This window comes from Haliaeetus albicilla, chromosome 23 (genome assembly GCF_947461875.1).
Source record: "Haliaeetus albicilla chromosome 23, bHalAlb1.1, whole genome shotgun sequence".
NCBI classification, from domain to species: domain Eukaryota; kingdom Metazoa; phylum Chordata; class Aves; order Accipitriformes; family Accipitridae; genus Haliaeetus; species Haliaeetus albicilla.
In genome coordinates this window covers 6,392,972-6,420,065 of record NC_091505.1, presented here as the reverse complement: position 1 = coordinate 6,420,065, position 27,094 = coordinate 6,392,972, and the positions used below count along the sequence as shown (strand labels likewise).

At 37.1% G+C, this 27,094-nt stretch overlaps 1 protein-coding gene across 3 annotated transcripts in view; it reads right to left on the bottom strand.

Annotated features, from left to right (window-relative positions):
* TENM1 (teneurin transmembrane protein 1) overlaps nt 1-27,094 on the bottom strand; it is a 348,313-nt gene that overhangs the window by 222,771 nt on the left and 98,448 nt on the right. For all 3 annotated transcript variants that reach the window (XM_069811008.1, XM_069811009.1, XM_069811010.1), the window contains one exon: nt 4,529-4,789. In XM_069811008.1, coding sequence (XP_069667109.1) covers nt 4,529-4,789 — 261 coding nt within the window. The remainder of the gene's footprint in view (nt 1-4,528; nt 4,790-27,094) is intronic.

The window sequence follows — 27,094 nt, the reverse complement described above, 5'->3', positions numbered from 1 at the left end:
ATTATTGTTCCAAATAACATAAGTGTATAGGATCAGATTCTAAGAAAGAAGTTTCCCAATAATTTCTGTGGGAAAAAGGAAACAACTACATTTTTTCATAGCTGCCCCCCCCCGCCCCTTGCCTTGTTTTTAAAAAGACAAATACGTTATTTAAAAAAAAAAATCCCCTGGCCAGATCTCAAGCACTCTAAAGCTATATTCCATGACCAGTCTAGTGGTATTTCAGCCTGTACTAACACCCTAATTTCTTGCCTACAAGTCTCAAAGAAGCTGTTGTGAACTATAGCCAATGCCTTGTTGTCATCAAATAATGCAGCCAAAGGAACTGAACATGAATCTGGCTCCAAGACTGAGTGTGCATTTCACAATACACTCATCCAGTACTGGGAATCCAGTACTCTGCTATTGGTTCTCACTACTTAGTAGAGAAAGAATAACTAATTGCATTAAAAGATCTGTGTCAGGAGTAAGCCAAACAAGTCAGCCTTTAAAGTACTTCAAAACAATCTGACAACCTGAAACAGGTTAAAAATTGTGTTATTGTAGAAATGGCTCAACGTCCATACTAGCTTTCAGCCGAGATGTAGTAGCTAAAAGCATAAGAGTTGATGGTTGTGCAAACAAGTCATGCATGGATCAAAAATGGATTAGGGCAAGGCATGGATGCACTTGAGGTAAAATTCATCACTTCACAGCTGCACAGACATCCTGTAAAGCAGAACATATGAACTGCATGAACAGTTCAATGGGGAAGAGTATATGGATACAAAATGGAGGGTAATCTCCTTTTGAGTACACTAGCTAGTGTGGGATGCAGGTCCATGTCACATGATGTAGTTTCAGATGTCTGTCTGAAGACCGCCTTTTTTGTAGATCAGGGTTGTACCCTCTCCTGGACCATAGCTTTACTCCGGAAAAAGAAAAGAAATAATTAAATTTGCCAGCTCAGTAATCTGGCAGACTAAACCACTGAACTCAATGTTCTGATATGCTGCAATGACAGATACCATTGGTTCAGTGAATTGCGGGTAAATGTAGGCTTCTTCAGTGGCATAAAGTAACTATTTTTGATAATGTTATTCTGTAGTGTTTCTGTCTGAAATTTACATTCACATGTTGTAGAGTAACACTGTTCATGTTTAAATAGAGCTATTTATACTATACCAGAGATAAGCAATGATCCCCAAGGAACTGGTCATTCATTACTTGCAGTTAATATATATTTTGCTTAGCCTCAGGCAAAGCTGAAGGCAGTTTGTGCACTAATAGGCTATTATTAGTTGCCATTAACATTGACAACACTAATTTAAATGGGAATGTTGGTGTTTCACACAATCTGTTCAATGCTGCCAAAACAACCAGAGTATGTTTAAACAGTGATTATGACAGAGTTGGTGTGTCTGTGAAGGAAAATAATCCTCAAATAAATTCTTAAATTGGGCTACTCAGAATACATAATGAAGTATATATCCTGTGTCAGGAAACCTCCTGCTAGAGCTTTGAATGGATATGAGAAATTCAAGGAACAGCTAAACAGAATAAAATTTGCAAAAGTGTATTTGCTTCAGATCCATGGAAAGCAAAAGAATATCCTGAAAGCAGGTCTACCAGAGTCCACACACTTGGTTGTCCTAATGTTATCACACAAAGAGCTATTCTGCATTTGTGGCAGAATTGTTCTCATAGATGAAAAGAAAAAAACCCAAACAAACAAACAAACAAAAAACCCAACAACAAACCCCAACTGACCTTTTCAAAACACAGACAATAATAGCAATTAGTTTTCTCAAACAATGCAACTGTATCTTCCTCATTAATTTTACTCCAGTTACAAATAGCTGTGTTCACATGCCATTTGGTCAACCCTTCGAAAGCCAGAATTTCTAAATATCGATTTTTACAGCAATTATACAGTATAATGGACACTAGCATTTCATGAACTTCAAGCAACTGATCTTATGCACTCACCCATTTTCACACCACAGAAGTTACTGGCTGGCACAAAGAAAGTACTTCCATGGCAGGATCTGACAAGGATAAATGCAACACTTGTGGCTCTCTGATAAAGCCCCTGGACTGCATAGAAATGGAAAGATGTGCCATCTATTACTTCATTTAAGTAGAGATTTAGGACCTTCTGTATTCAAAGAGTGCTTTGTTACTGAGTGCCAACCCCGACGGAAAACACACTGCTCTCTGGATCAGGAATCTTGACTATGAACTTACCTGTGAAGTACTAGATAATATAAATGAATACAGCTTGAACCATCACTGTCTTTAAAATTATCCACATTAACTTTCAAGACTGTAATTATTATAATGACTCAACGCCACAGGAAGCACTGATACATGCTCTTTTGACCCTGCCTGGAGACAACTAAAGAGTTCAAATGGGCTTGTGCTCTCAGTTTCTCTCTCTTCCTGCTTACTCTTGCCCTCGCTTTCCTCTCCCAATGATTTAGTTAAAATTTGTATTCAAGTACCTAAAACACGAATCCCTGATTAAAAATTTGTTATCAAGCTTACAAAGAACCAAAGCCACATGCAAAAGGACTACTCTGTTCTATTCTAGACCATGCAGGAAATGAGTTTAAATTTATTAAAATCATTCTCTGAGACAAACATTTACAAGAAGCCACTCCATTCTTCGTTGGTGAAACACAATGATTATGTGTCCCTATCTGAATGCCACTTAACCCATGGTTCCTGCACTGTAGGACGATGAAGGTAAAAAAAGCATTTCCTTAACTACCTACAATCATTTTCACCTATAGCATGATGACTTATTTAGTGCAACTTGTACAGCTAGCGAAACATCATGAATACCCAGCTGCACCACTGCATTCCAGACTGAAATACGTAAGTTGGTTATACACTTAAACTGCTTTCAATACATCGGCTTCCTAGCACCTTAAAACATAAATGATTATGTGTATTTCTTAGTCTGAATGGTACAAATATGCACATTCCTTTCTCATGCAGCATTCCCTTTAAAAGATTTTCATAGTTAAGGGTCAACCACTTCCAAGCAGACCAGATTCAATTCCTTCAGCCACCATGTAAAACCAAATGTTTCAGGAAATCATGCAAAAAAACCCCCAATCCCAAACAAACAAACCCTACTCAACAACACTTTACAGAGGATGGATCCCACACAGAATGTGGCAGAAGCAGGAAGCCAGAAGGCAGGCATCCATTGATCATCATGCAAATGGGGTGGCATCTGAAAATTAACTGATTCCATCAACACGATACATTGTGATAGTGCAGAACGCTTAATTCTCAAAGGCATATTTAATTAAAAATGAGCTGTGCACTAAAACCTTTTTTTTTTTTTTTAAAACTCATACAGATAATCTGATGTCTTTGAACCTATACTGGACAATATCATTCGTATTGACAAACACACAGATGAAATTATAATTAAATTACCAGCTTCGTATTTGACAAATTCAAAACACATAACTGTAGAAATGACATTCATGACTAAATTCTCTTCATCTTATGACTATACATCTACTAAAATGTATCACTGTCAACACTGAAATGTCAATTTGCTACTTTTACTGTTTCCCTATCTCTTACCCAGTTAAAAATGCATATTCAACTACATTTAGACTTGCCATAACTTGTAGCTATTAAACACAGAAATTAAAATATGAGCTAAGCTTGTTGATCTTAAGCATGATAAATTTGTTTACTTATAATACTCTTTAAGGAAACATTTAGAGCAGATTTTCATTGATTTTAATGCAGAGATAAAAAATTATTAATTCCCCCTGTGTTACTTAATTAAATACACATTTTCCCCTTACGTGACACACTAAACCATAAGAAAAGCGAATCGGTAAAAAGATCCTGAAAGAGAACAAATATTTTAAAAACCCCAACCAACCAAACAGAAAAACACCAAACCCACAAACTGCCCCCCCCAAACCTAACCCAGAAACCCACCCTCCATATGCAGAGAAATTCAAAACTGAGATATGACAAAGACCTGCGCAACCTGTCCTACTGATAAAGGCACGTCTTCAGGTATAGCCTGAAATTACAGGTAAATAGAGCATTTAGGATTGCAGGTTGTCTTTCTGAAGTCACCTGGCTGTAGAGACTTAAAGCTACGCCGAGAAGCCAGCACGCAGAGGATCAATTCTACACAAAATGTGACATAAATGTACATCTATAGATTTGTTTTAGAACCTAATTCATTGGCCACTAAACTCAAATGATAAATGTCCTATGGCATAAAAATGAAGAATGTGGGAAAGTAATTGGTCTCTAGAAGAATAATATTTTAACAAAAACATTGTTTCATTTTTTGTCTTATTTTCCATCTACACTATAAATACAATACACATACCAAAGAACCCTTTCACCTTTCATATAATAAAGAGACCTAAGAAGGAGGAGGAAAAAAAGAAAGAAAACAAACAAACAAAAAAAAAGGAAAATAAAAGAGAAGTGGAAGAAGAAAGTTTCAAATAAATTACTACTTCTATTCAGTACATTAGATGCATTTCTTTATTACCATTCTCCCCATCAGACTTCCTTTCATGGTCAGTGTCAGTGAGCGACAACGCTGAGTTTGCCCGGCTTGACAAACAGGAGCTGTGTTCCGATTTCATCCCCCTCATCCACATCCTCAGGGCATGATCCGGGGACGCACCACCTTCCGTCTCAGTGTCCACATCTGAGCCCACCTCTAGCGGGTAACTGTGCTCAGCTACACCGTGTAAATCTGTTTGATAGCCAGAGCACAGAATATGGGGAGTCTCACAGAATTCCATGTCTGGAAAAAACAAAAGTTCAGAAAAAAATTTGGAAGTGAAAAGCAATATACCTTTGATTTTCTTTTGGAGAATCTGTTTTGAGAATTAACATTGTTAACACTATTAGAAGACTTTTTTTGGTCAGTGACTCACTCTGCTATCTAATCTACTATAAGTATAATAGAACTAAAAGAGTGCAACTCTGTAAAATATAATACTGCGCTGTCGTTGTGCCTTCTCGTCTGATAGAAGTATATATTATACCTCAAATATGTGTACACACCCACACACTGATAGTAGTACGCCAATTTACAACTGAAGTGAGTACTTACAAATACAGATACTTTCTTGCTTTTTGCCAGAAAGGCAAAAGCTCTAAAATTAATCTCAGTAAGTTTTTATGGTGGGAAAAGCGTAGCAAATTTGCAAATAGGGAATTTACAAAGTAACACTTGAAACATTTGGTTACTCACAGAAGACAAAGAAAGGGTACTTACCATTGGCTTGCCCTTTGAGAGTGCTGTCCTTGCATATTCACACCAGTGGGTTTTGGTTCTCCAGTGCTGGTGACCTACAGGAACTTCCTAGAAGAGCAGTGACTACTAGGACTGTACAAGTGCCATCTCATGACACCAACCGATCAGAGATTTTAAAGAGTTGTACAGTGCTCAATACTTCAGTTATTCTTACTAAACGCCGCAGCTGTAGGGCAGTAGAAATCCGAGGACAAACAGAAGGTGGACAGGACCCATAATGTGAATATGCAGAGAAAACATTCTCGAAGAACTACAGGTAAGTAACACACATCAGCAAATTACAACTTCCCTTTGAGGTAGCCTCTGCATATTCTCACTTGTGAGAATCCAATTACAAACACAACTCCCAGGGAGTAAGACAAGGCGTTCTAATTAAATAAGGATTACAGAACCGCACACCCTAACTGAACAACAGACCTGGGATGCCATCTTGAGAGACTAAGTACAATATCAAACATGCATACAGTATTCTTTCAATTTCTAGAAAGGAAACATTAGAGACAAGAGTCATTGATTGAGACTGAGGACAAACACTCTATTCTACTGTCATCCAAACTAAAGCTTTAATTTACCAAACTAATCCACTTACCAGGCAGTAAGAGGAATGGTTCTTATTTTAAGCACACTCTCTGAAATAACAAAAAGCCCAGGTATTTTCTTGAAGGTATCGACCAAAATCTACAAACCAAATGCTAAGCTAGAATATGCTGAGGTGGCTCAATTTTTAAGTCATCTATCTCTGAATATCTTTCCTTTGCCATCAAAACGGTCCTGAAGGTCTTAGCTGTAGCAACAGCCCACAGGGACTGGCTTTCAGCTCAGGGAATGGCAACCTCTTTTCTGGAGGGCAGGGGAAGAAGGTGAGCAGCAAACAGAAAGAAGTGGCCATGTCCTCACTTTCCTAGGCAAGAGTCCTGGAAGATGTCCCTGGTGTTGTCACTGCATCGGCTGGCCCATCCCAGCAGCGCTGGGTATCACGGCTCCTGCTCCTTTCAGAGCAGCAAGACAGATGCGAGGGCCCTTCGGAGTGCTCCATCACCGCTCTGATCTCTTCCCCTTGTTCACAAGAGGAGGACTGGGTCTCAGCCTGACACTTGAGAAGCTGCAACGTATGCCACCTTCACTAGCTCTGTTTTCCAAGACTCTCAAATGCCTTGGGGCTGACTATGAGGTTTGATGGAGACGGCTAGGAGAAAATAGCCAATATGCTGGGAAAGAGATGCGTAGACTCTGCAGTAAAGGGAATATTTGGCATTCGAACTTCATCTAACATTACAATGCAGTGTTCTTCATACTCTCTGGGGCCTGTTTAAAACTGACACTTGGCTGATTGGTAGAAGGAAGGAGGAAAAGTAGTTCAAGGCAGTACTTGTGGACACAAATGGAACCTGAGGCTGGATGCTACTGGTTCTCAGTCCTACACAGATGCTTGCAAGAGAGACTTCAAAACCTATAAGACCCTCTGGAAAAAACTCTCCCTCCCCTATGGCTAAGATGGTAAACACAAAACATCCAGTCTTCAGAGAAGTCCTGTTTTTCGGAGACTTTCAAAGCTCATGGGGCGTGGGAGACACAGAGGCAATCTCACAGAAAGTTACGGGATATAACTAAGTACAGTGTTGCTCATACAATGCCCTATTTTTAAGTGTCATTTTAATCATGTATTATATACACAACAAACAAGCTGCACTTGGTTTCATCAGACAGCATGGACCAAACCTTTACAGAAGATGAAGAGTACAGATACTGATATTGGATGCTGAACCATCACAGCTGCATTACATTCCTTTTACTTTCTTTTTGACAGCACTAAATGAATAAAATCACCTTTATACAAAATATGGTTCCAAACGGAACCAATTCTTATTTTTTCTTTACAAAATTCAAAAAGGATTTGAATTAAAAAGCCAGCAACAGTCCCAGATTACTAACCTACAGCCTAGTATCAGTGAGATACAGACTGAATCATATCAGCAGGCTGATTCTACTCCACCCTGAAAGGGCTACATTGTTCATTCAAATTGAGGTTGTGGATGCCACTATTTCACCAAACAGTTTTCAGTAACAAAGAGGTGAGTCAATGCTTTCTTGTGAAATAGCTGATTTAAAAGTTCTGCTTAATTGAGCTGAGCTACTATAAAAAAGTGACAGGAGCTTCACTCCACATACTGCACCTGTGCTCTGAAAGAAAGGTGAAAACCAAATCTTGCTGGCAAGTAGCTCACAACTAGCAATGAGCTAGGTTGTCACGTGCAGGGTACAGTTCAGATTGTCCACCCCATCAAAAATTTATGATGGTTAACACACACTTTAGCAGAAGACATAAAAAAGAGGAATAAATGTATACTGCCATTTAAAGAAGTATATTATCAAAGAAAATGAAGATTTAGCTCCCAAAAATGTATAAAATTCAAGGAAAGTAAATTAGGCTCATGCATTTGGACAGTTGTGTTGAAAGACACTAGTAGGTCTTTAGTGCTTCTCATACATGCTAATAAGAAAGTACTTCCAGAGGGGGATAGTTTATTGATATACATCAAGAACAATTTAGATTGAAAAAACACACTTAATTCTTTCCTCATGAAATAAGAGAGCCAACAGGATTATCAGTCTTAATATTGGTCTCAATTTTGACCGAGGCCCACACTGCAGAAATAACCTCCAATGAAACTGCCCCATAACTTTTTTTTTTAAATTCTCTCAAAAAGCAGTGTTATGCTTTTTTTTTTAACTTAGATTTCTGTAAAGTACTACAGCAACACAGGGTTCTTAGAGTATGCCTCTGTCAACTAAATTACACCTTGTGATCTCAAGAAGCATCTTCTGAACCTCCTTCCACTTCAAAGCAGATTTCTACTTATTTTCACCAGCTGAGAAGCTTCCCCATAATTACAAATCTTCTCTTAACTTCAGGAACCATGTGAGCTGATGCCAGGTCCTCAGGGAGCAAGGATGCAGGCACTTCTCTACACGGATGTCCACTCCAGGCAGATGTCTGCCCCTAGCTGCCTGCAGCCCATGCTCCCCCTGTTTGCAATTGCATGTGCCAAGGGGAAAATTCATCCCAGTAAATCTCACAGATGCTAATTAGATTACACATGTTTAAGAAACACAGAATTTACCCTTCAGTCTATATGTTAATTCAAAATGTAGCAGCTAACATATTCAAATATTTTAGCTATTTTTTTTTTTTTTGGTAGAGCAAAAGAAAGTGACTTTTTGATACTATAACTCATATTCAACTGAAGTCTAACACAATATATTGCCTTAATAGCCTATTTCTTAAGTACACAAGCCTTTGTAGTATTTTAACTCCCACGGGATTCATTTTCTGAAAAGCACTTAGAATGCCAAAAGTAGCTGCTTTTAGTCTGCATATCTAACAGTGTTACCTAAAATACTGCATATTCCCACAAGGAGATAAAGTTCAAGTGGATTTATGATAGATTTAGTCTTACCAAAAAGACACAGTCACAAGAGAAATGAGGGAACATTAATACGAAATTCAAGTTTTTGCATGAACTGTGGACAGAGAAAAAAAGGTTGCAGTTATGAATGTATATAGAAGATCACAATAGGTTTTCACCTTTGGAGCCTTGTGGAGCCTATTGTAACACAGCTGTTAAAAAATACAAGTATTTTATCCCTCATTGATATTTTAAATTCTTTTTACAAAAAGTAATGGATAAAGAAAAGTAAAATATTTAATCATCAAGAAACGGAAAGAAGGCTGGGTGCATTAAAAAAATAAATCATCATTTCAACTAACAGATCCCTTTCTTTCTACCTTTAAGCAATGTAATTTTCTTGAAAAAAAAAAACACCACTTCAGAGATGAGCCATTAAAGAGAAGTTTGACCCCACTGGCCAATGGTGCCTTTGCTATTTAAGATGCTCATGACGATATGAGAATGAGGCAGCTGAACAGGCAGACAGCTCTAACACTGCTCCAACTTTGCTCACCAACAGAGAGCTACTGGAAACCCCAGATACACTCACTAAGTATTCATTTACTACAGCATCAATTTAGCCACCAGTACAGTTAACAACTTACATTTAGGATTTTCAAGTGTACATAAAGCATTTATCCCAGTGCATCTTCAGGACTATTTCATTGTCCTTTGCACAGTCAGGAATAACTGTGTGCCAGCTACTCTTTCTGCAACTCTTTTGTTTTTCTGGCACAGGGGAAAAAAAAAGAAAATTACCCAAGTGAAAGACCATTGAGGTCCTGCTCTTCCACTTAGTATTTCTGCAAACTTAGTAGACTTGTAGGATTTGTGGAATTTCCACGCTGTTGCCATTTGCCAAGAATTTTGTTAATTTCAAACAACTAACTGGGAGAGTAAATAAATATTCATTTCAATAAATAAATATTTAAAATAAAGAGTAGACTGCCCAAACAAAATAGATAAAAGAGAATCACAAAACTATTGTATAAACAGAGATGAGCATAAACCCCTTCCTTTCAAATTTTCATACTCCCTTATGGAAAAATACTAGTTTCTATTAATAACGGAATGACAAATACTTATTTAAATTACTTTATCAACCTATCTGTTCAACTGGAGAAAGAGCTTACAGAAAAATGTAAATTATTTATAAACTGGAATAGTTTGACAAGTTGCTATTACGTGCCTTTTATGAACCTATCATATAATTAAGCAGTTCTAACATATTTTACAAGTCTCTTTAAATATCATAGATTCACAGTTTTATTTTATCCTTGATTCTTGGTATGAGGTTGTTCTTACTCTGAGGATGCTCCCCGCCCAAACACACACAAAATCAATTCTCCAGATGAAAATGTACAAATTGCTCTATCTCTGCAGATGTAAGACTATAAAGGAGCCCAAGTAGCTCAAAGGCAAGGAGAAAATATCAATGCCTTGGAAGTTTAAATCCATGGTACTTATTTCGGGCCGGTTGCCTTCCTCTTTCACACTGGAAGTTATTTGAGAATACTGGGAATGTCAGAGTCTAGGGAGCAGATCTGATGGAAAGATCCTGAACAATAATGGAAGGAATTCCAGAAAGGCAAATAGTGTATGTTAATCTCAATAGTGTCATATTTACTTTAGTTACCAAGATGGTGCCTGAATAAGTGGTAATGGAAATGCAGGGGAAAAACCATTCCAAACATGCAGTTTTGAGGTTGGTGTAGGGTTTGGGATTTTCTAGTGTTACACTGCAAATCTGGGTATGTTGTTTCACTTTCTGAACTTAGGCCAATGGTTTAATCAGCAAGTGTATTGCATGAGTTTCAAAATGAGAAGAAAGGCAGACGAGCTACTCATGGCATAAGAGACTCGGAGAGAGAGGGGGAGGGAGGGGAGGAAGGAGGAAGAAATGTAAATAAAATGGGGAAAGTAAAGTTCACATTCATTTTTGGAGGCAATACATATGCACCCTCCTAAATGAGAAATTTTGAGGGCTGTTGAGCACTCTGCTAAATTCAGTGTGTTCAACGGCCCTTAAAATTTCTCATTTCTCACCTGAGGACCATGGTTTACTGTCTGTACACTGGACTTGAGAATTAAATGGGCAGAGATCTTAAGCTACTTTATGAAGTCGTTCATATAACGTAATCTGCTAGATAACTTTGTGAATGTCTTCGTGTGTTCTCATTTCATTTAGTCAAAGATCTTACTTGCTTCCACGTTAAGAACATGCCACATCTTTTCTAGGACAATATAATTCAAAGACATTAAACTTCAGTAACCATTCATATGAAAATCATTGAGGAGAAGAAGCCAAAAATCAATTAATTTGCAAAAGCACATTACCCTGACTATTAATTTGCTTTAGAAATCTCATGTTTATCACCAATTACACTATTACCACAGCCCAAAACAGACTGAGTTGCATTTATTTTAATTAAAAAAAAAATTGGATATACCTATTACACAAAATAATATGCACATAAAAGATACCATTTAAGTTTTTATACTTGTATCTCAAATGCATCGTATTGTACATGTTTTCTTTTACTGTATTTCAACTTTTCCTTGCATTCCCTTATCTATGTAGTTTATTTTCTTACAGTAATCTCCAGTTACCACCAGAGATGCTAGAAAGTTAAAAATAACAGTAATAACAAATAAAGGAGGAATAAAAGAGGAATCAGTGTCTGCTGTAACACTAAGGAGTTTCATGAAATTTGCAGATTAGGCAGCTAAGGGATTAGGAAAGGAGACTGCACTTTCAGGAAACTCTTTGGCTTGTGAAATTTATGAGAAAAAGAAATTCTTTATTCCTCAGGTCCTTCCCCAGAGGAACCAGCGGATGAGGTTCCAACCCATGCCTCATGGCAAATATCTTTCTAGTCTCTTCTTCAGACTAATTCTTCAAACTTAAAGAAAGAGGGCAGAAGCAGACTGAACCTATTTTTAAAAATGCTCCTGGAGTTCTCGGATATTCATTTTTATTACTACCAAAATCAACATGAATAAGGAAATGTAATTCTCAAATTCTGCATGGAAATCATCCTGATCCTATGAGGACATAGACAAATTTTCTCTCGTCCCAGAAGTGGAATATTCTTTTTGTAAATCACTGGAAATTTTTAATGTTAGAGATTTTGTTTTTAAAGAGTAACTAGCAAGATGCGAGATAGAGGGCTTTTGGAGCTACAGTGTAGATGCAGTGGGACTCAGGTTTAATTTAGGAAGAAACATTGTCATTATCAGATTGACTAGGAATTTAATCCTTCAAGTTCAAATACATTTTAAGCATTGCTGGCTATAACCTTTCCTATTCCTAAAGCGTGGCTTTATGAGGTAAAGTACTTCCATTCACAAGATTCTGTTAAAGAGAAATTTCTATTGTAGGTATTCATAAATATCTCTCCTTTAATGAATTTTAGAGTTATAAAACCATAGCAAATGCCAGGAGTTAGCATTTAACCTAAATTTCTGATAAAGGAAACCTACTTAATCTCGAATAATGACCACACTAACTCTACCCTATTAAAGAGAAGAGGGAAAAAAATATAATCTAATTATCAGAGATGAGAAAAAACCTCAATATCATTTGTAAGGATAAATTAAATTCTTCTAATGCTACAGTTGAAAAAGAGTTTGGAAAAGCTTGTCTTAGAATACATTCAATTACAATTTCATTCTCCATATGCAAAAACCTATTAGGAAATGAAGAATTTTCAAGAAAAAAGATTTTCTGTTTCTAAAAACTCTATTCTAAGAGAAAGCATTACAATTTTCTTTCGAGAATTTTAAAGGGTCCTTGGTTTTGAAATCATTTTTCAGTTGCAAGTTTTCGCATTTGTGTAATGTGTTTCAGGGAAGCAACAGATAATGGATCCTTTCTTCTTGTCATTAAATTTTCAAAATTAAAGCTAGCCACAGCCTTAGCCTGTAGATTTTCTTAAGTTTTTTATTTAAAAGAAAAAAAAAAAAAGGCAAGATAAGACTTTCACAAAGGACAGCAGAACTGTGAATCAAATCATCTACAGCAGATTAACTAACTTTTCTCTTTGAAAGAGTTTCATATGAACAAATATTCTTCCTCAAGATTAACCATAGTGTGAGAAACAGTGGAGTACTGCTAGCTTTAGTGTAGTACGTTTACAATTCTTAACAGGCAAAGTTAAGGCTGTGGTTCTAACTTGTTTCAAAGTCTGCATGGCACTTAAGAAAGATTGACAGAGCTGTATACTAACATTCTTCAAAGTGAAATTACCCCCAGATTGTTGCTATATCCTTACAAACTTGACTTCAACTCAGAGATGCTTTTCTGGTAGTAATTTCTGAATGCAGTTACATTTAAAGCAGAATCACTTTCATTCAAACATCAATCTTAGAGGTTTCATAATAGGTATCACTTTCTACTAGAACTTAAGATGGAAATATAAAATTAATTTCTACCAACAGTTTTGATTCCAGTTTATAAAATATTTCTTAAATATACCTTTTGTTTGTACAAATGCTGAAATTGTTTCTCTTTCAAAATTCCAGTCGAACCATTGACTTAAGATACAGGACCATCAAAGCCTTTTTAAAATAAAAGACATGCAAAGCAGGTATATTTTTACATTTCACTGACAGTGTTAGAAGGCAACACATTTAAAAATTCAGAAGTCTAAAATCTGACTTAATTTACAGTGCTGTAACTCCAGAATTGAATTCTATTAAGCCAGTGTGCCAGGTAGAGAAGGTAGCACTTAGGCTTCACGTCACTGTGACTGCCTCAAAGTAAGCATATCTTTGTGATGATGGAAATACTTTCAGAAAGCTGCTATCAACAGAGATTTACCAGAAACGTTCTCCTTCACTGATGGAATATTCAACAGACCTGAGGCACTCAGGACCCAGACACTGCTCAAAAAGAACAATCACAGAGCAACTTGGCTCCTCTCCTTCAGTTTCACCAAAAACTATGAAGCTCTAATATAATTTTAGAATTGCTTAAGAGAGTATCAAGGATACTACTACCCATTTTCCTTTGAAGAGATGTGAATGGAGGGCAGACAGCAAATAGGAGGCAGGTTGGAGCAGAGGAAGGTAGTTTGCATCACCCTGTGCCAGTTTCAGTGAATACTCAGTGAATGAGTCGTTTCAGATCTGAAACACTGTAAGTGAGAGGAAGGATTCTGCAGGAGTGCACTGATGAAGTTGCACTTGGTTCACATTCCAACACACAAATTGTTAAAAATACTGGAAATTAGGAAAAAGTATTTGCAATGGAGCAGGCAATCCAGAGAGGTCTAAGCATCCGGAAGCAAAATCCCTTAAAAGAAGGGGTGATGCGCAAGGCAGTCACCAGCATCACCGTGTGTCTTTCTTCAAGTGTTCGGTTTACCAAAGGGATTTCAATAACAGCAGTTCAAACTTAAAGGTCAGCTCTACTGCAGTGTAAGTAATATTAAAACGATTTAATTGAAATAATTGGGTTTGTGTATCTTATGTTTGATACATACAATCACAGAAACTATTTTTCAACTGTTTAACTAATTTCCTCCCAAGACCTTTATTAGATTTTCCCAATACTTCCATATATTATTTCTTCTACACTGTATTTCTCTAAGTAGCTGTATAAATCATAAAGACTATTACTTTCTGTTTCAGTGTCTACAAAACGGGGTCATTTTTGGTTTTACACCATCAAGATGCATCAAAGTAACTCAGCTGAAAGCAATGGAGTCATTCCAGGTGTGCATCCCCAGAAAATACACTGCAGTAATCTAACATCAATATTACACTGCATCATTATTATTTAAGTTAAATAAACAGTTCTTAAAACACATTTTACCCTAAAAAGGACATCATGGTTACCAAGGGAAGGTGAAAATCTGAGACATTTGCATCAGCATGATAAACTTCCTAAGCGTATAATATGGTATGTACAAAATTTTCCATCTCAAGATCTGATGCAGAGCTCCAAAAGAGTGAAGTACCACCATTGTTCCTGTGCTGCACCAAAGGGAAATAAGTATGAGAAGACTTCCAAAGCACAGCAAATCAAAAGACCTCTGTATGTTTTCATGAAGTTTAAAGAAGTGCCCTGAGTCCCCACGATCTGTCATCAAAATTTATCCAAACTTTGGAAACACAGCCACTACACAAAGAAATAATTCCAGTATTTTTATGTGTGTAGGAGCACTTGGCTACATTTTTTGCAGCTCTAGGCCTCTTTGCTTTCCTTGCCCTTTCTTAATGTGAGTTGTAATTGTTTTAAAATACTAAGTGGCTTATTTAGGTATATAATACTCATTTTAGCAGCTATTCTAGTCACTGACTTTGAAAACTCCAGCCTGTGATTTAACCACATAGCATTTTTAACTTTCACAGAGACACAGCCATATAATTGATACCTGGGAAATAACAAGTCACTGACTGGTAAGCATAAAAATGTGATTGCTCACCTTTGAAAATTAGCAGGCAGGCACCTGCTCTTTCTAATGCAAATCACAGGTAATGTTGACTATCCACAACTAAAACCAAATCCCTTTCATCATCAAATAAGTGGATATATTTGTATTGCTAATGTGTATAAAGGTGGTTGGGAGGCTGAATACCTAACATGAGACAGCTAGGAGTTCTTAACAACTTTGTTAGACAAACCCTGAAAAAGGAAATTAGAAAATGAAATAATTTGTTTGGATCTTAACAGACTGAAAAACACAGGAAGAATTACGCACAGTATTAGCATTCCCCATACAAATTGTTTCTAAAGTTTTCCAGTATCTGCCTTTGAGACATTTTACTTGTGGAACAGAAGATGCGCACCAGTAGCTTTCTTCATAGCTAACATACCTTGTATTCTGCAGCAGTGGGCAACTGAAAGCCTGTGAGCTCACCATAATTCTTGGTTGTGCAAAGCTGCTTGATCAATGATGCCTGGCAAGAGTCAGTTATGAGCCTCCACAGCAGCTGAGAGTACTCTAACCCAAAGAAAATAAATCAAACCAAAAGGGAACTAACAGATTAGCCTACAGTGGCCCTGTAAACTCTTCCATGCCCTGAAGGAAAGCTTGCCATAGGCAGATAAGTAAAGCTCATGCTCTGTATTTCTGGAAATACTTTGTGCCTCCTTATTAAGAAATTCACACAGTTGGAGGTGAACTAATTGAGGTGGTGGAGAGAGTAACACAGAAGGCACTTAAAATGTCATTAAGCCATGATCAGAAAACGGACACATAAGGGAGAAAGCACTCAAAAGAGAGACTCCAGGGAAATACCAAATTCAAGCAAAAATGAGAGCAACCATGTATTAAACCATGTTCAAAGACATTTATATATATTGCCAAAAGAATCTGTGCAGATATCAATTCAAGCACTAAGGCCACAGCTAACCAGGAAAAAAGGAAATAGACTTTTGTTTTAGAGAGCCTTCATATGCTTTAATGCACACCACGGAGACAGGTGTTTTGACAGGAAGAAGAGGACCCTATCCTGCACCTGAGCGGTTCTGAATCAAGCTGGGTATCTAAGAACAAGAACACTACAGGAGCATTAAGCGTCTCAATTCTTTTGGTTTTATTCTACAAAAACACACTTCAGCTTTACTGTTAGCTGTTCTGGAAGGACTGTAGCATATACTGAGAAGCACATTCAGACATACACCCACTATATTATAAGGAGGGGGAAAACAAAACATAAAGAGTAAAAACATGTGACTATAAACTTCACAATCTTGACTTAACACATATAACATTCCCTTTGTGACAAACGCTGCAGTCTAGAGAGACTTAGTGATAGTCTACAGAATTTAGTGCCTATTTTTCCCTCAGTGTTAAGTATTTTACAGGGTGGTGGGGAAGGTATCAGAAAAAAATACAAGCTAATATCCAGTTATGTAAGGAATTGTTTTCAGATTAAACATTAAAAAAAAAAAAGGAAAAGCTTAAATATCCTTTTGTACAAAGGTTTCTTCTAGCAGACAGCTTTATGTTTTAAACAGACCTTAAAGCTCTTTTCCATTGGTTTTTTCCTATTAAATTTGTTTTATGCAAACCTGCTGAATTCAGAGTCTTGACGAGAAACAGTTCCCCCACAGGGTACAAGTCACATGCAGATTTTGCCTTTTTTCACATTATCCACCATTTGGTATTGTCTCATTTCCCTACCAGCTGCTTCACCATTTCCTGAGCTGCACCATCTCGTACTGTGTCCGATATTAGACACAGCAGTGACAGAGCAAATGGGAAATAAACAGCACAGCTGATCAAGACAACTGGCAAAGGATGCAAGCAGCATATCCAGAAGTGGTTATGAGTGAAAAAACCCCACAACATTTGTTTGTAGGAGCTTAAATCACTTTGCTTTAAAAACATAGCAAGATCCTCTCTGACTCAACTCTGATCAGATAGAGCCATTATAAACCAGTCTGATTCCTATTTCAGTAAACACATTAAGGACTGAGCACTGAATGAGTAGCAGACATTTTTTAACGATAGAGCTCCCAGTGGAGGGGGAAGGAAGGAAGGGAAGGAAGGGAAGGAAGGGAAGGAAGGGAAGGAAGGGAAGGAAGGGAAGGAAGGGAAGGAAGGGAAGGAAGGGAAGGAAGGGAAGGAAGGGAAGGAAGGGAAGGAAGGGAAGGAAGGAAGAGCTTGGACTCAGTGGGTTTGAACATGAGGATGACACAAACCCAAGAGGGATGAACAGTGAGCTGCCATGTAGCAATGAAGAAAGTGAGCATAGGACAAAGAACCATTTTCAATAGGCTAATAAAAAGTACTTATTTGAACTGTCTTGTCAACAACACACACACTCAGAAGAGTATGTACATCCCTTATTGCTGTCCCCTTCCCACATCTCCCTGGTTTTTTTAAACTCCAAATGAGGAATGTATAAAGAGCAAGGAATGAATGGACGGACACCAGGACAGAAAACAAAACACTGAATGAGAAGCAGCCTGTTGATGCACTATTACTGAAAAGAGATACTGGCCAGAAAATTTCACAAGTCGGTATTTTCCTGTTTAACACAGTTGTTTTCTTGCTTAGACTAGTTTGCTGAAATTATAAAAGCCAGAATTGTTAAGCATGTTTTCAGGGTAATTTTTACAAAATAATGACACAAGCACTGTAAAATCGTATCGAATGTTGCCAAAGACACCAAGTAAGTAAATACGTCACTTGCAAAGAATCTGCTACTGAACTCTAACCGCTTCAGACACTCACTGATCTCTTACCGTTGTTATTGCAGCTACTTTTTACTTAGCACTTTTATTCATTTTAATAATAATATTTATACAAAAGTAAGAAAACAGCCTTTATGTCCCTTTGTTCTCCTTTAGTAGGACTTATCAGCCACTAAGAATATATTTTATGCATATAATTCTTCTGAAAAGATCATCAAATTAAACTGAAATATAGGTACTCGCTAGCAACATTATTCCACTCAATTGACAGTTTAGATAAATCCATCACCATAGCCAATTTAAGGACTGAGATTTCTTTTAGTAACTACAATCCTTGAGAAAAACTTGAAAATACTGAAATATAATGTCTGAACACTCGATTGATCACAACAGATATCTAAATTGGAGCACCAAGTTACAGCAAAGCAGCACCCTGTATATGTCCACTGTGCTGTTACCTCACATTCAAGTGTGGGATTTAAGGCAGCACATGGAAAGATGAGTGGCAGGTGCCTCTCTCTTCTTTTTCCTAAAACATCAAGCATTGTATAAAGGAAGAGTTTTCTAACACTCATCATGGTCATTTAACCCAAATCTGATACCACAGATGACGGAGTGTTATTAAAGCATGAGGAACCATAAGCTTCATGCTGCCAAAACAGTGACAGAAATGATCGGTGGTGTGAGAAGTTTGGTTTATTAGAGTGGAGCTGTTCAGGGATGATGATAATCATCTGTGAAATGAATATTCACCACATGGGTGAATTCAAGGCTGAATAATACTTCACTAGAGAGTGGGAATAATGTCAGGGAGAAGTTGGCCGAAGCAGACACCGCTCACTTTGTACTGAGGTCTGGTGCAGCTGTATGACACACAGATGGGTGCCAAGAATTCATGAATTGGAGAAGCAGCCTGCAGTAGGCAGACCTATCCCCTATGTTAGTTTCTAAATACAAAGCTGAAAATTAGCTAAAGAACTTTTATATCCCTGAAAGTATGCTCAGCCCTACCCCAATAAATACATTACTGCTATTATTTCTGCAAGAAGTAAATAGCACTGAGGTATCCAATACCACCCCTTCCTTTTCTCCACAACTCCAAAATCTTTTCCTATCAGAGAACTTACTTGGAGTGATAAAAATTTTCAGAGGCAGTCATTTCAAAAGGTACAGTCTGTCTCTGCCAATTTCTTTGCTAGTGGCACAAGCCTCCGGCTAGCTGTAGTGAACACCTGGCAATCGACCCAAAAGCACAATGGCCACCACAGTGGGGCTGAAGTAGGAGAGTTTAACTTTATTTATGAGCTTTTATTATTATTAATTTTTTTAAATAGACGTTATCAGACTGGGAAGAAAAAAAAAAACCTAAAAGAAAATATTTGCATGCCAGAAGTCCTCAAATGTTTTTTTTTAAAAGGTAGTGTAGAAAGCAGACTGGACTATTTTGAAGGACCTTTCCTTTCATGACCAAAAATGACTTGAACAGCTACACGGGGTAACAGAGACTGGAGAACACAGAAAGGAGTCCAACAGGACAATGAAGGAAGAAAAAGGAAACACTACCTGTATCTTCTGGCTCCAAAACAGCACGGAGTGAAGCTATGACAACCCCTAACTGCAAACCAGCGGTATTGAAGTGAGTCACAGTAACTAAACCTATCCTGCGGTAAAGGCAGCGGGGTAAAGGTACACACAATGTTATCACCACCTGTATGGCAGCTCTAGAGTCATACGGAAGGCAGGCGCGATCCAGCCTGCCGACCAGAGCTATCGCTGATCTCCTGTCCCTGTGCTATCCCTGGGAAGCAAGCCAAACTTTAATACAGGATAGTACCATTAAAGTAGTAAAAGTGTGGGGAGGAGCCAAGAGATACTTTAAAAACACGCATCAATGAGATCTTCAGAAGTCTGGTCCAGCAGCTAGGACATAAAAATGGACAAATAATTCAGTAAGTAGGTTTGAGGGGTTTTTAATTGTCTGAAAGCAGATTCGTTTTCTAAGCATAGAATAAAAGCAAACTATTAGCATCCTTCTCCTCAAACACCTAAACTCTACAGATCAATAGCCAATAATTAATTGCAAACATTAAGTAATCACTACTACAATATCAGCTTAAACTCACAGCAAACCTATAAGCATAACTCTCACTGACACCAGGAAGAACTGTATCCCTAGAATCAACAGTTTGATTAATCCTTTGAGAGTCTGTACGCAAACCAAACCAACCAAATAAATCCTACAAATATTTCCTTTCCGAAATCACTAATTATACACTTGTGACAAAACACTACTCAAGGTTACGTATTGACACATGCTGCAATACGTAGTTTGCAATGTACTTTGTTGTTGTTAAAGACAGAAAGATTATTTTCTGATTTACTGTAGTATGACTAATGGTCACAGGACTGATTGCATACAGAATTAGCATTGAAAACAGACCTGTGTTCTTCATATTTTTATCCATAAGCAGAAATATAAACTTAATTTTCTCCTGTATCTTCACAGAAAAATTCTACAGGAAAGAAACAGTCTTAATCCAAACACCAAAGCAAAATACAAAACTGCATGTCAGATTGCTTCTCTTAAGACTAAAAAAGCCAAACCCATAAAAAATTAATGCATTAGTTTATTAAGGAATTTAATCAATGGGAAATTAATTTTTAAGAAGATCAATAAACCCCCCCCAAATATCTTAGAAAATTCCTCAAGCTAAGTTTAAATGTTGAGGAAGCAACGAAAACCAGCAATCAGCATATCAAAATACCATCTTGGCATAATGCATTCCTGACTAAAGATGCCTAAGTTAGTATATTCAGTTTTAGCTTCACCCATAGAAGTAGTATAATGCTGGAAGTTTTGCCTGTGCTAACTGGTTAGGTGAAGGGCATGCTTTGTCCTTTGTCACAGACACAAATTGAGTGTGTTGGGACATTAAACTGTGTTGTGCTCAATAAGATCATGGAAACAGATACTCCAGTAAATTTACTACTCTTTTGCTGATTTTAGTTTTTTTCACTAGAACTCACTAAATAGTAGTGAATATAGAACTGACTCAGAAGAGTTGGATAACAGGAGGAGAAAAGAAATATATTTAAAGGAACAAAGATACACTTTATGTGATGGCAGTCACAATGGGAGGAGGAGTGCTATCCATGCAGATAGGTACTGTGTGTTCATCATTATTTTTACAATAGGTAACAGACAAGATGGTCATCCAAGATATGCTCACATGAATGAAGATTTAACCAGTAGGGACAGGCAAATAATTTCCTTTTTTCCTTTCTCAACTGAAATGCAAGGAATTTTTCATACCATGCCCTTCTCTTCACGAATTCTCTATTTCCTTCCAGAGACACAAAGATAAACAAATTTTGTCATCTGTCCCCAAGTATGAAACGAGAAAATGAACCACAGCAAGAGGAAATTACTAACACATTTTCCAAGCATCACAGGGGAATACCTCTGGGGGCAATTATTAGACAACATTTCTAATATTTATCTACTCAAACTCTTAGTAACTGACTCCAATTACAAGGAAAAACCCCCAATTGGTCCAAAGTTAGAATGCCTGTGTACACTCTTCTGATTTCTGCATTTCTTTTAATATTCTGCATGTCAATACGTGTAACGAAATCTCAGAAAAAAATTCTGGCTGTTTTTCTGGACTAAATAGGGTAGGGTACAAGACTGCACCTTAAAGTAATGCAGATAGAACTTGTATTGTACTATGTCAATACTACATGCATACCTTTCCGTATTTATACACACATTTGTAGTAATGAATACGAAAACTCCCACAGAAATAACAAAAGGAAAACATTATTGAGAAATTTTATAATTAATTCCTGCCTCCAGCTGAACAGAATAACTAATTTTATGTAGGACAATATACAACCCTTTGATTTTTACTAAAAATTATTAAGTAACAATCAATTTATTTAATTTCATTACTAGGAAAGTTTCAAAGTATGTGCCAAAATTACATTACAGACAACCATATAATCAGTGTCCTGATACGATTTTTTTAATAAAAAAATTAGAAAGTTCTCTTGTCTTGATTACAGCAGCATATGAAGTTATAGAATTGTTTTTCTTCAATAGATGGTGAAATAAAGAGATCAAGCTAGCAGATGTCATTAATTTCATGCAAGTGTTTGAAAAGAAGGAAGAAGTTATAGATATGTTCAAATTGAATTGACTGCAAATGTTTTAAACAATACTTGAAGTTGTTCTTTGATCAGAATTTAAAAACTTTCATCCCTAAGAAAAGTGCAGGCATGTTTCACAGGCCACAGAAAGACATCTGAAAAAAGAAAACTACATATTTTCTGTACTACTGTTGTTAATTGTGTTTCTAGTTATCACGAATGCTTACTTTTACTATTTACCTCTCTCTTGAACAACATTGAAGTAAATCATGCAAGCTTCTTGGCATGATGCCAGAAGTACAAAATTCTACAGTTAATCAGTGAAAGCACAAGTGAGCTTCCATTTTTAAGACTTAGAAAAAAAATTATGACTAATAAATTGAATTATAGTTAAGAAATTAACACACCTGTAAACAATCACTCACTATGTTATCTGCATTTCCATTTCTATAACTTTTATAAATAACAGAATCTAATTCTAGGATACATTTCATTACAATATACTATATTAAGAAAATCATACGCGAATAATCTTTGCTCTGTAATTTAAAACGAAGAGGAACTCAAGTTTTTATGTACTTCTAAACACCAACCACTTTCATCCTCTAAAAAATATTTAGAAGCAAGGGAGCCTTAAGAATTTCTGGCAATTACTTTGCTGCTTCTGTTGTTCTCCATAGGAACTGTGAACCTGTCCCAGGAATCCAAAACCATCAATATCGGAGTACTGTTAGAAAGCTTAAATAAAACCCTCTGATAAATCATGCAGTTTAAGCACATTGGGCCATTTATTTTCTTGCTTAGGTCACTTTTAGACCAATGCATCTTCATTTGTTTGAACAGAAGTAATCTTCAATTATGTATGAATTAGTGAGAAAGTGTGTGGCAAATCCAGTGAGTAAAGATTTCTCCATTCAGTGGGAGAACTAAAATTCAAATAAATTTATAAAACAGATAAAAATAAAAATAGATTAACCTCAGTTAGCTTAACTAAAATCAATTTCATTAACAGAAGTTTTGCAGAACAGTTCATGAATCTGCAGTGAATTTTTCTCAATGTTTCAGATTACACTCATTTTTCCTTCTATGGTACTCTCCTAACAGCAAACACTACATATTTTTGTGAGCGTGAGGATTGATTACAATCCAGCCATTCTAGCAAGCTACTTCTATTGCCTTGCTGCTTGTCCAAAAGGCAGCAGGAGCACGTTCATGTGGTCCCATTCCACATGCTTTGTGTGCTTAGAAATGCCATTTACAGGGAAGTGGAATAACCCTGAGCATCCTTAGGTTTTTAAAGTTGATTCACTCTTTTTTTTTAATTTGTTTTCTATTATTTTAATTCCAGGAAAAGTGCCTTACTAGTGAAGTGATATAAACAACGGCTGAATCACAAAATACAGCACCTGCCATTTAGTTTCATCGCAAGGAAAGCTCTACACAGTTCACACTACGCTTCTGTGTTCAGAAAGTGCTAATGGCTGGGAGGTCCAGGTTCTTCTCCACTCCCAGGTATTCACAAAGGGTGGTTTTGGGACTTCAGTCTCAAAGACAGACTTGTCCCACTTGCAGGGGCCATGGGCAGCATAACCTGATGCTGTGTCTCTTTAGCTAATGACACCTTTCTCTACAGCTCTCTGTTGTCTGTAAAGCATGGTAACAGCCCTGGCTCACATGATTGGGTTTTTCTTGGCAGTTCAAAAATCACGTGTGAAGCTAAGCACCTTAGGTCAATTAAGTCAGTGGCAACGCTGAATCTAGCTTTTCAGATACTACTGTTTTCAGTTATCAGGAAAAAAGACTAGGATTTCTGGTATGGCCTATTTCTGAGCACAATATTTAAGACAATCCAGTTGCTAATGTTCTTTCTTACAGATGCAACTTCTGTAGCAGTTATGAATTTCAGCACATTAATACTGAATAAAGGATCTTTCAAAAATTTTACAAAAACTTAACATTTATGTCTCATTAGTCACCATGCTAATATTATCGTTTGAATTCGCTGGCTTCGTAATCTCTTGGTGATTTTCACAGAAACTGTTTATATTTTAACATGTGACTTTTCTAGGTCCTCAAACTATTTTTCCTGAGGTTAAAGCTGGAAGTGACTATATCAACCTTACTCAGTATTCACTGTTTTGTTATATAACTGGTGCTTGGGCGGGGTGGTGATGGTGAAAAAAAATCAGTCTGCTCGTGTTAAACATTACCTTATTCCTTCCATGCTGTTTTTTCCATCTGAGCTAAGGATACTTCATCTACTTGCAAAGCATTCCTAATGAGTGACAGTCAGCAGGAAACTGATTTTTGAGCAGCTTCCAATAAAACTGAAACTTTGAAAGGAGAACCTTAGATTTTAAATCACATTCACAATTTATTTCACATAATTACCTACAGAACTAAGTTCAGAACTATTTCAGTCTCATTCTCAAAAGAAAAACTAATTCAAGCTCTAAATGAGTTAGGGTACACCCACCCGCCTGTTTATCCAGATACGCAGCAATGTCATCGACTCACTGAGCTACTTCTTGACAGCTCTTTATTTCGAGAGGTACAAAATCTTCTGACAGATACATAATTGAGAAACCCTGGGAAGAAATGTTATTTTGTTTCAGCATCTGCTCTGTAAATGAAGATAAGCAAACCAGATTTCTAGTTGCAGAAAATAAGACAGCTCTTCTTTGTTTTCAAAAGAGTGACATCAAAGACACAGCAAGAATATGTATATTAAAATGGCTTCCAGGACAAGTGCAGAGCTGTTCACTGGTTCCCATGTTCTGTAACACTCACTTCGTCACTTTGTCTTGATGTTTGTTCATATCCCGGTTTTAACTTAAGACAGATTTTCTTGGGCACTTTTAAGTGCTAGAGGAAGAGGCTCTATTAATATAGCAAGAACATTTTACAGCTATAATTTCAGCCTTGGACAAACAGAATTCCAAAACATATTAACTCAGAAGTCTAAGCCTCTGCTGTAGATATTCCATTAGTATTGGGCACAGGTTACTGTAAAGATTGCTGTATCTCAGTTTCTGTTACACTGGCTGGGTTACTCTCCCCTTTTGATTTTTATGTCTACGATTTCTGTCATTTTACACCAAGGAAAACTGGTGATTCAGAGAAGAGAATGGAAATTAGGATTGTCATTTGCATCTGTACACTGACAAATGGATTGTTAAGCTTGTGTAACATTAGCACAATGCTTTTTTTTATTCCTTAGACGACATTTGTTAGCAGGGGATTGAAAATGCACTGTGATCCTTCTCTAGGTTATTTCCTTTCTCAGTAGTTTTTTTTCCCCTTACTTTTCCCCTCTCTTGGATATCCACTTTTTAAATCAAAAGAATGACTTGAGGGAATGAAACTATTTTTGATCATACCAGGCTTTTTTTTTTTTTCACTGAGATGATGGCAGATATTGTAAGATTGGAAGCAGCATTACAGGAATGGTGACAGCAGGTTACAAGCTTTTGTAACACAGTTGTGATGTAGGAAGGGAACACCCACTTCAGCCTTGTGGGAAGAGTCTCTTTACACATTCAGTTTGCTCATGTATTTTGATTTGATGAAGGGAAGGAAAAGTATTCCCTCCGTGAGATTTTAAATGAAGCCACAAACATGCAGTTTCCTCACCCCAGCTACTCCAAGAAGAGAAATTTCCCATTACTTGGCAAATCAAGAAAGAATATCCAGAGGGGGTCTGAATCTAAGTGCAGCTTTTCCTTTCCTTAGAGTTTGCAGATACTCCCCACCTAGAGGAGAAGGCTGCAGTCCAGGAAGCCACAGGGAACTGCTCATCACACTGTTTTTCTCTGGGAGACAGTAACATCACTGTGATTAGAACACAACTAGCCAAACAAAGCACAGCACACCAGGAATCCCTATTTCTGCAAGGGGATACAGGTGGAGACAATGCACTAAAGCTTTAGGAGTGCAGAGTCTTTTACTCTGCCTCATATGTAATTTTTTTTGGACAACATGAAGCTCATGAACACTCAGACCAGATGGTGTAACATACAGCAGCAGGAGATGGAGCTTATTAGCTATCGCTTCCTTCCGCTAGTGTACAGCCCAGAAATCTGAAGGACCTTTAAACCACCCTCCACTGGAAGCTGAGTCCCTTCCATGAGACAGTACGAGGGATATACTGTGTGCCCTTACACAGACAGCACTTCATTACGCTTCAAGTCCCTGCTCTAAAGCATGCAGGTACAAAACATGCCTAAATTAAGGTCTCAGAAGATTTTCTAAAATTAGCAAAATAATGTTGTGGACAACATTAAAAGTCTAACATCTAAATGTCTGGCATCTGAAAGAAGTGAAAAAAAATTCTAGTAATACAAAATACCTCAACAGTTTTGATACAAGCCCTATCTAGTAATAGTATGTTACCAGAAGTCTTCAATGTTATTTTTAAAATGTATTTTCTTCCTTAAACTACAGAATTTAAAGAAAAGTGCTTGCAAAAATAATTGGTTTCCTTTGTAATCAGCCTGTTCCTAACTTCCTTATCCGGAACTCGGCAATGCTTCATTCCACTGTGCTACAATCGTGTTCCACAACAACTCAATACACAGCTCTAAACAAATTATGCAGCTTAAAGGTTAAAAAAAAATCCCATCCTTCATTAACCCACAAATCTCATCATAAAGAAAACATTGGGAACAAGAGAAGTAAATAACTACCCAGCTGAAGAGTTTGAAACTACATTTCTAAAAGCCTGCATAGTAATAGTTCTTTTAAGAGAGATTTTCTCACTTTAAATTTTTTCTTGCCCTTTTCAAAACTAATGATCTCCCCCTCCAGCTACAAACATAAAAAATGCATTTTACTGTGTCCTGTTTACATGTCAATAAATAGCCATTATAATATTCTTTATTTTGATAGTCTTTATCACATGAGTACTACTGGCAAAGGCTCCAAAATATGCAACTAGCAAGCAGAGCTATATTGAACTGTTCTGCGCTATTCCATTGACCACCAGATTAGCACAGATTGAAATTGAGCTCTATCTTCTTAATATCAACAAGGAGCTTGGGT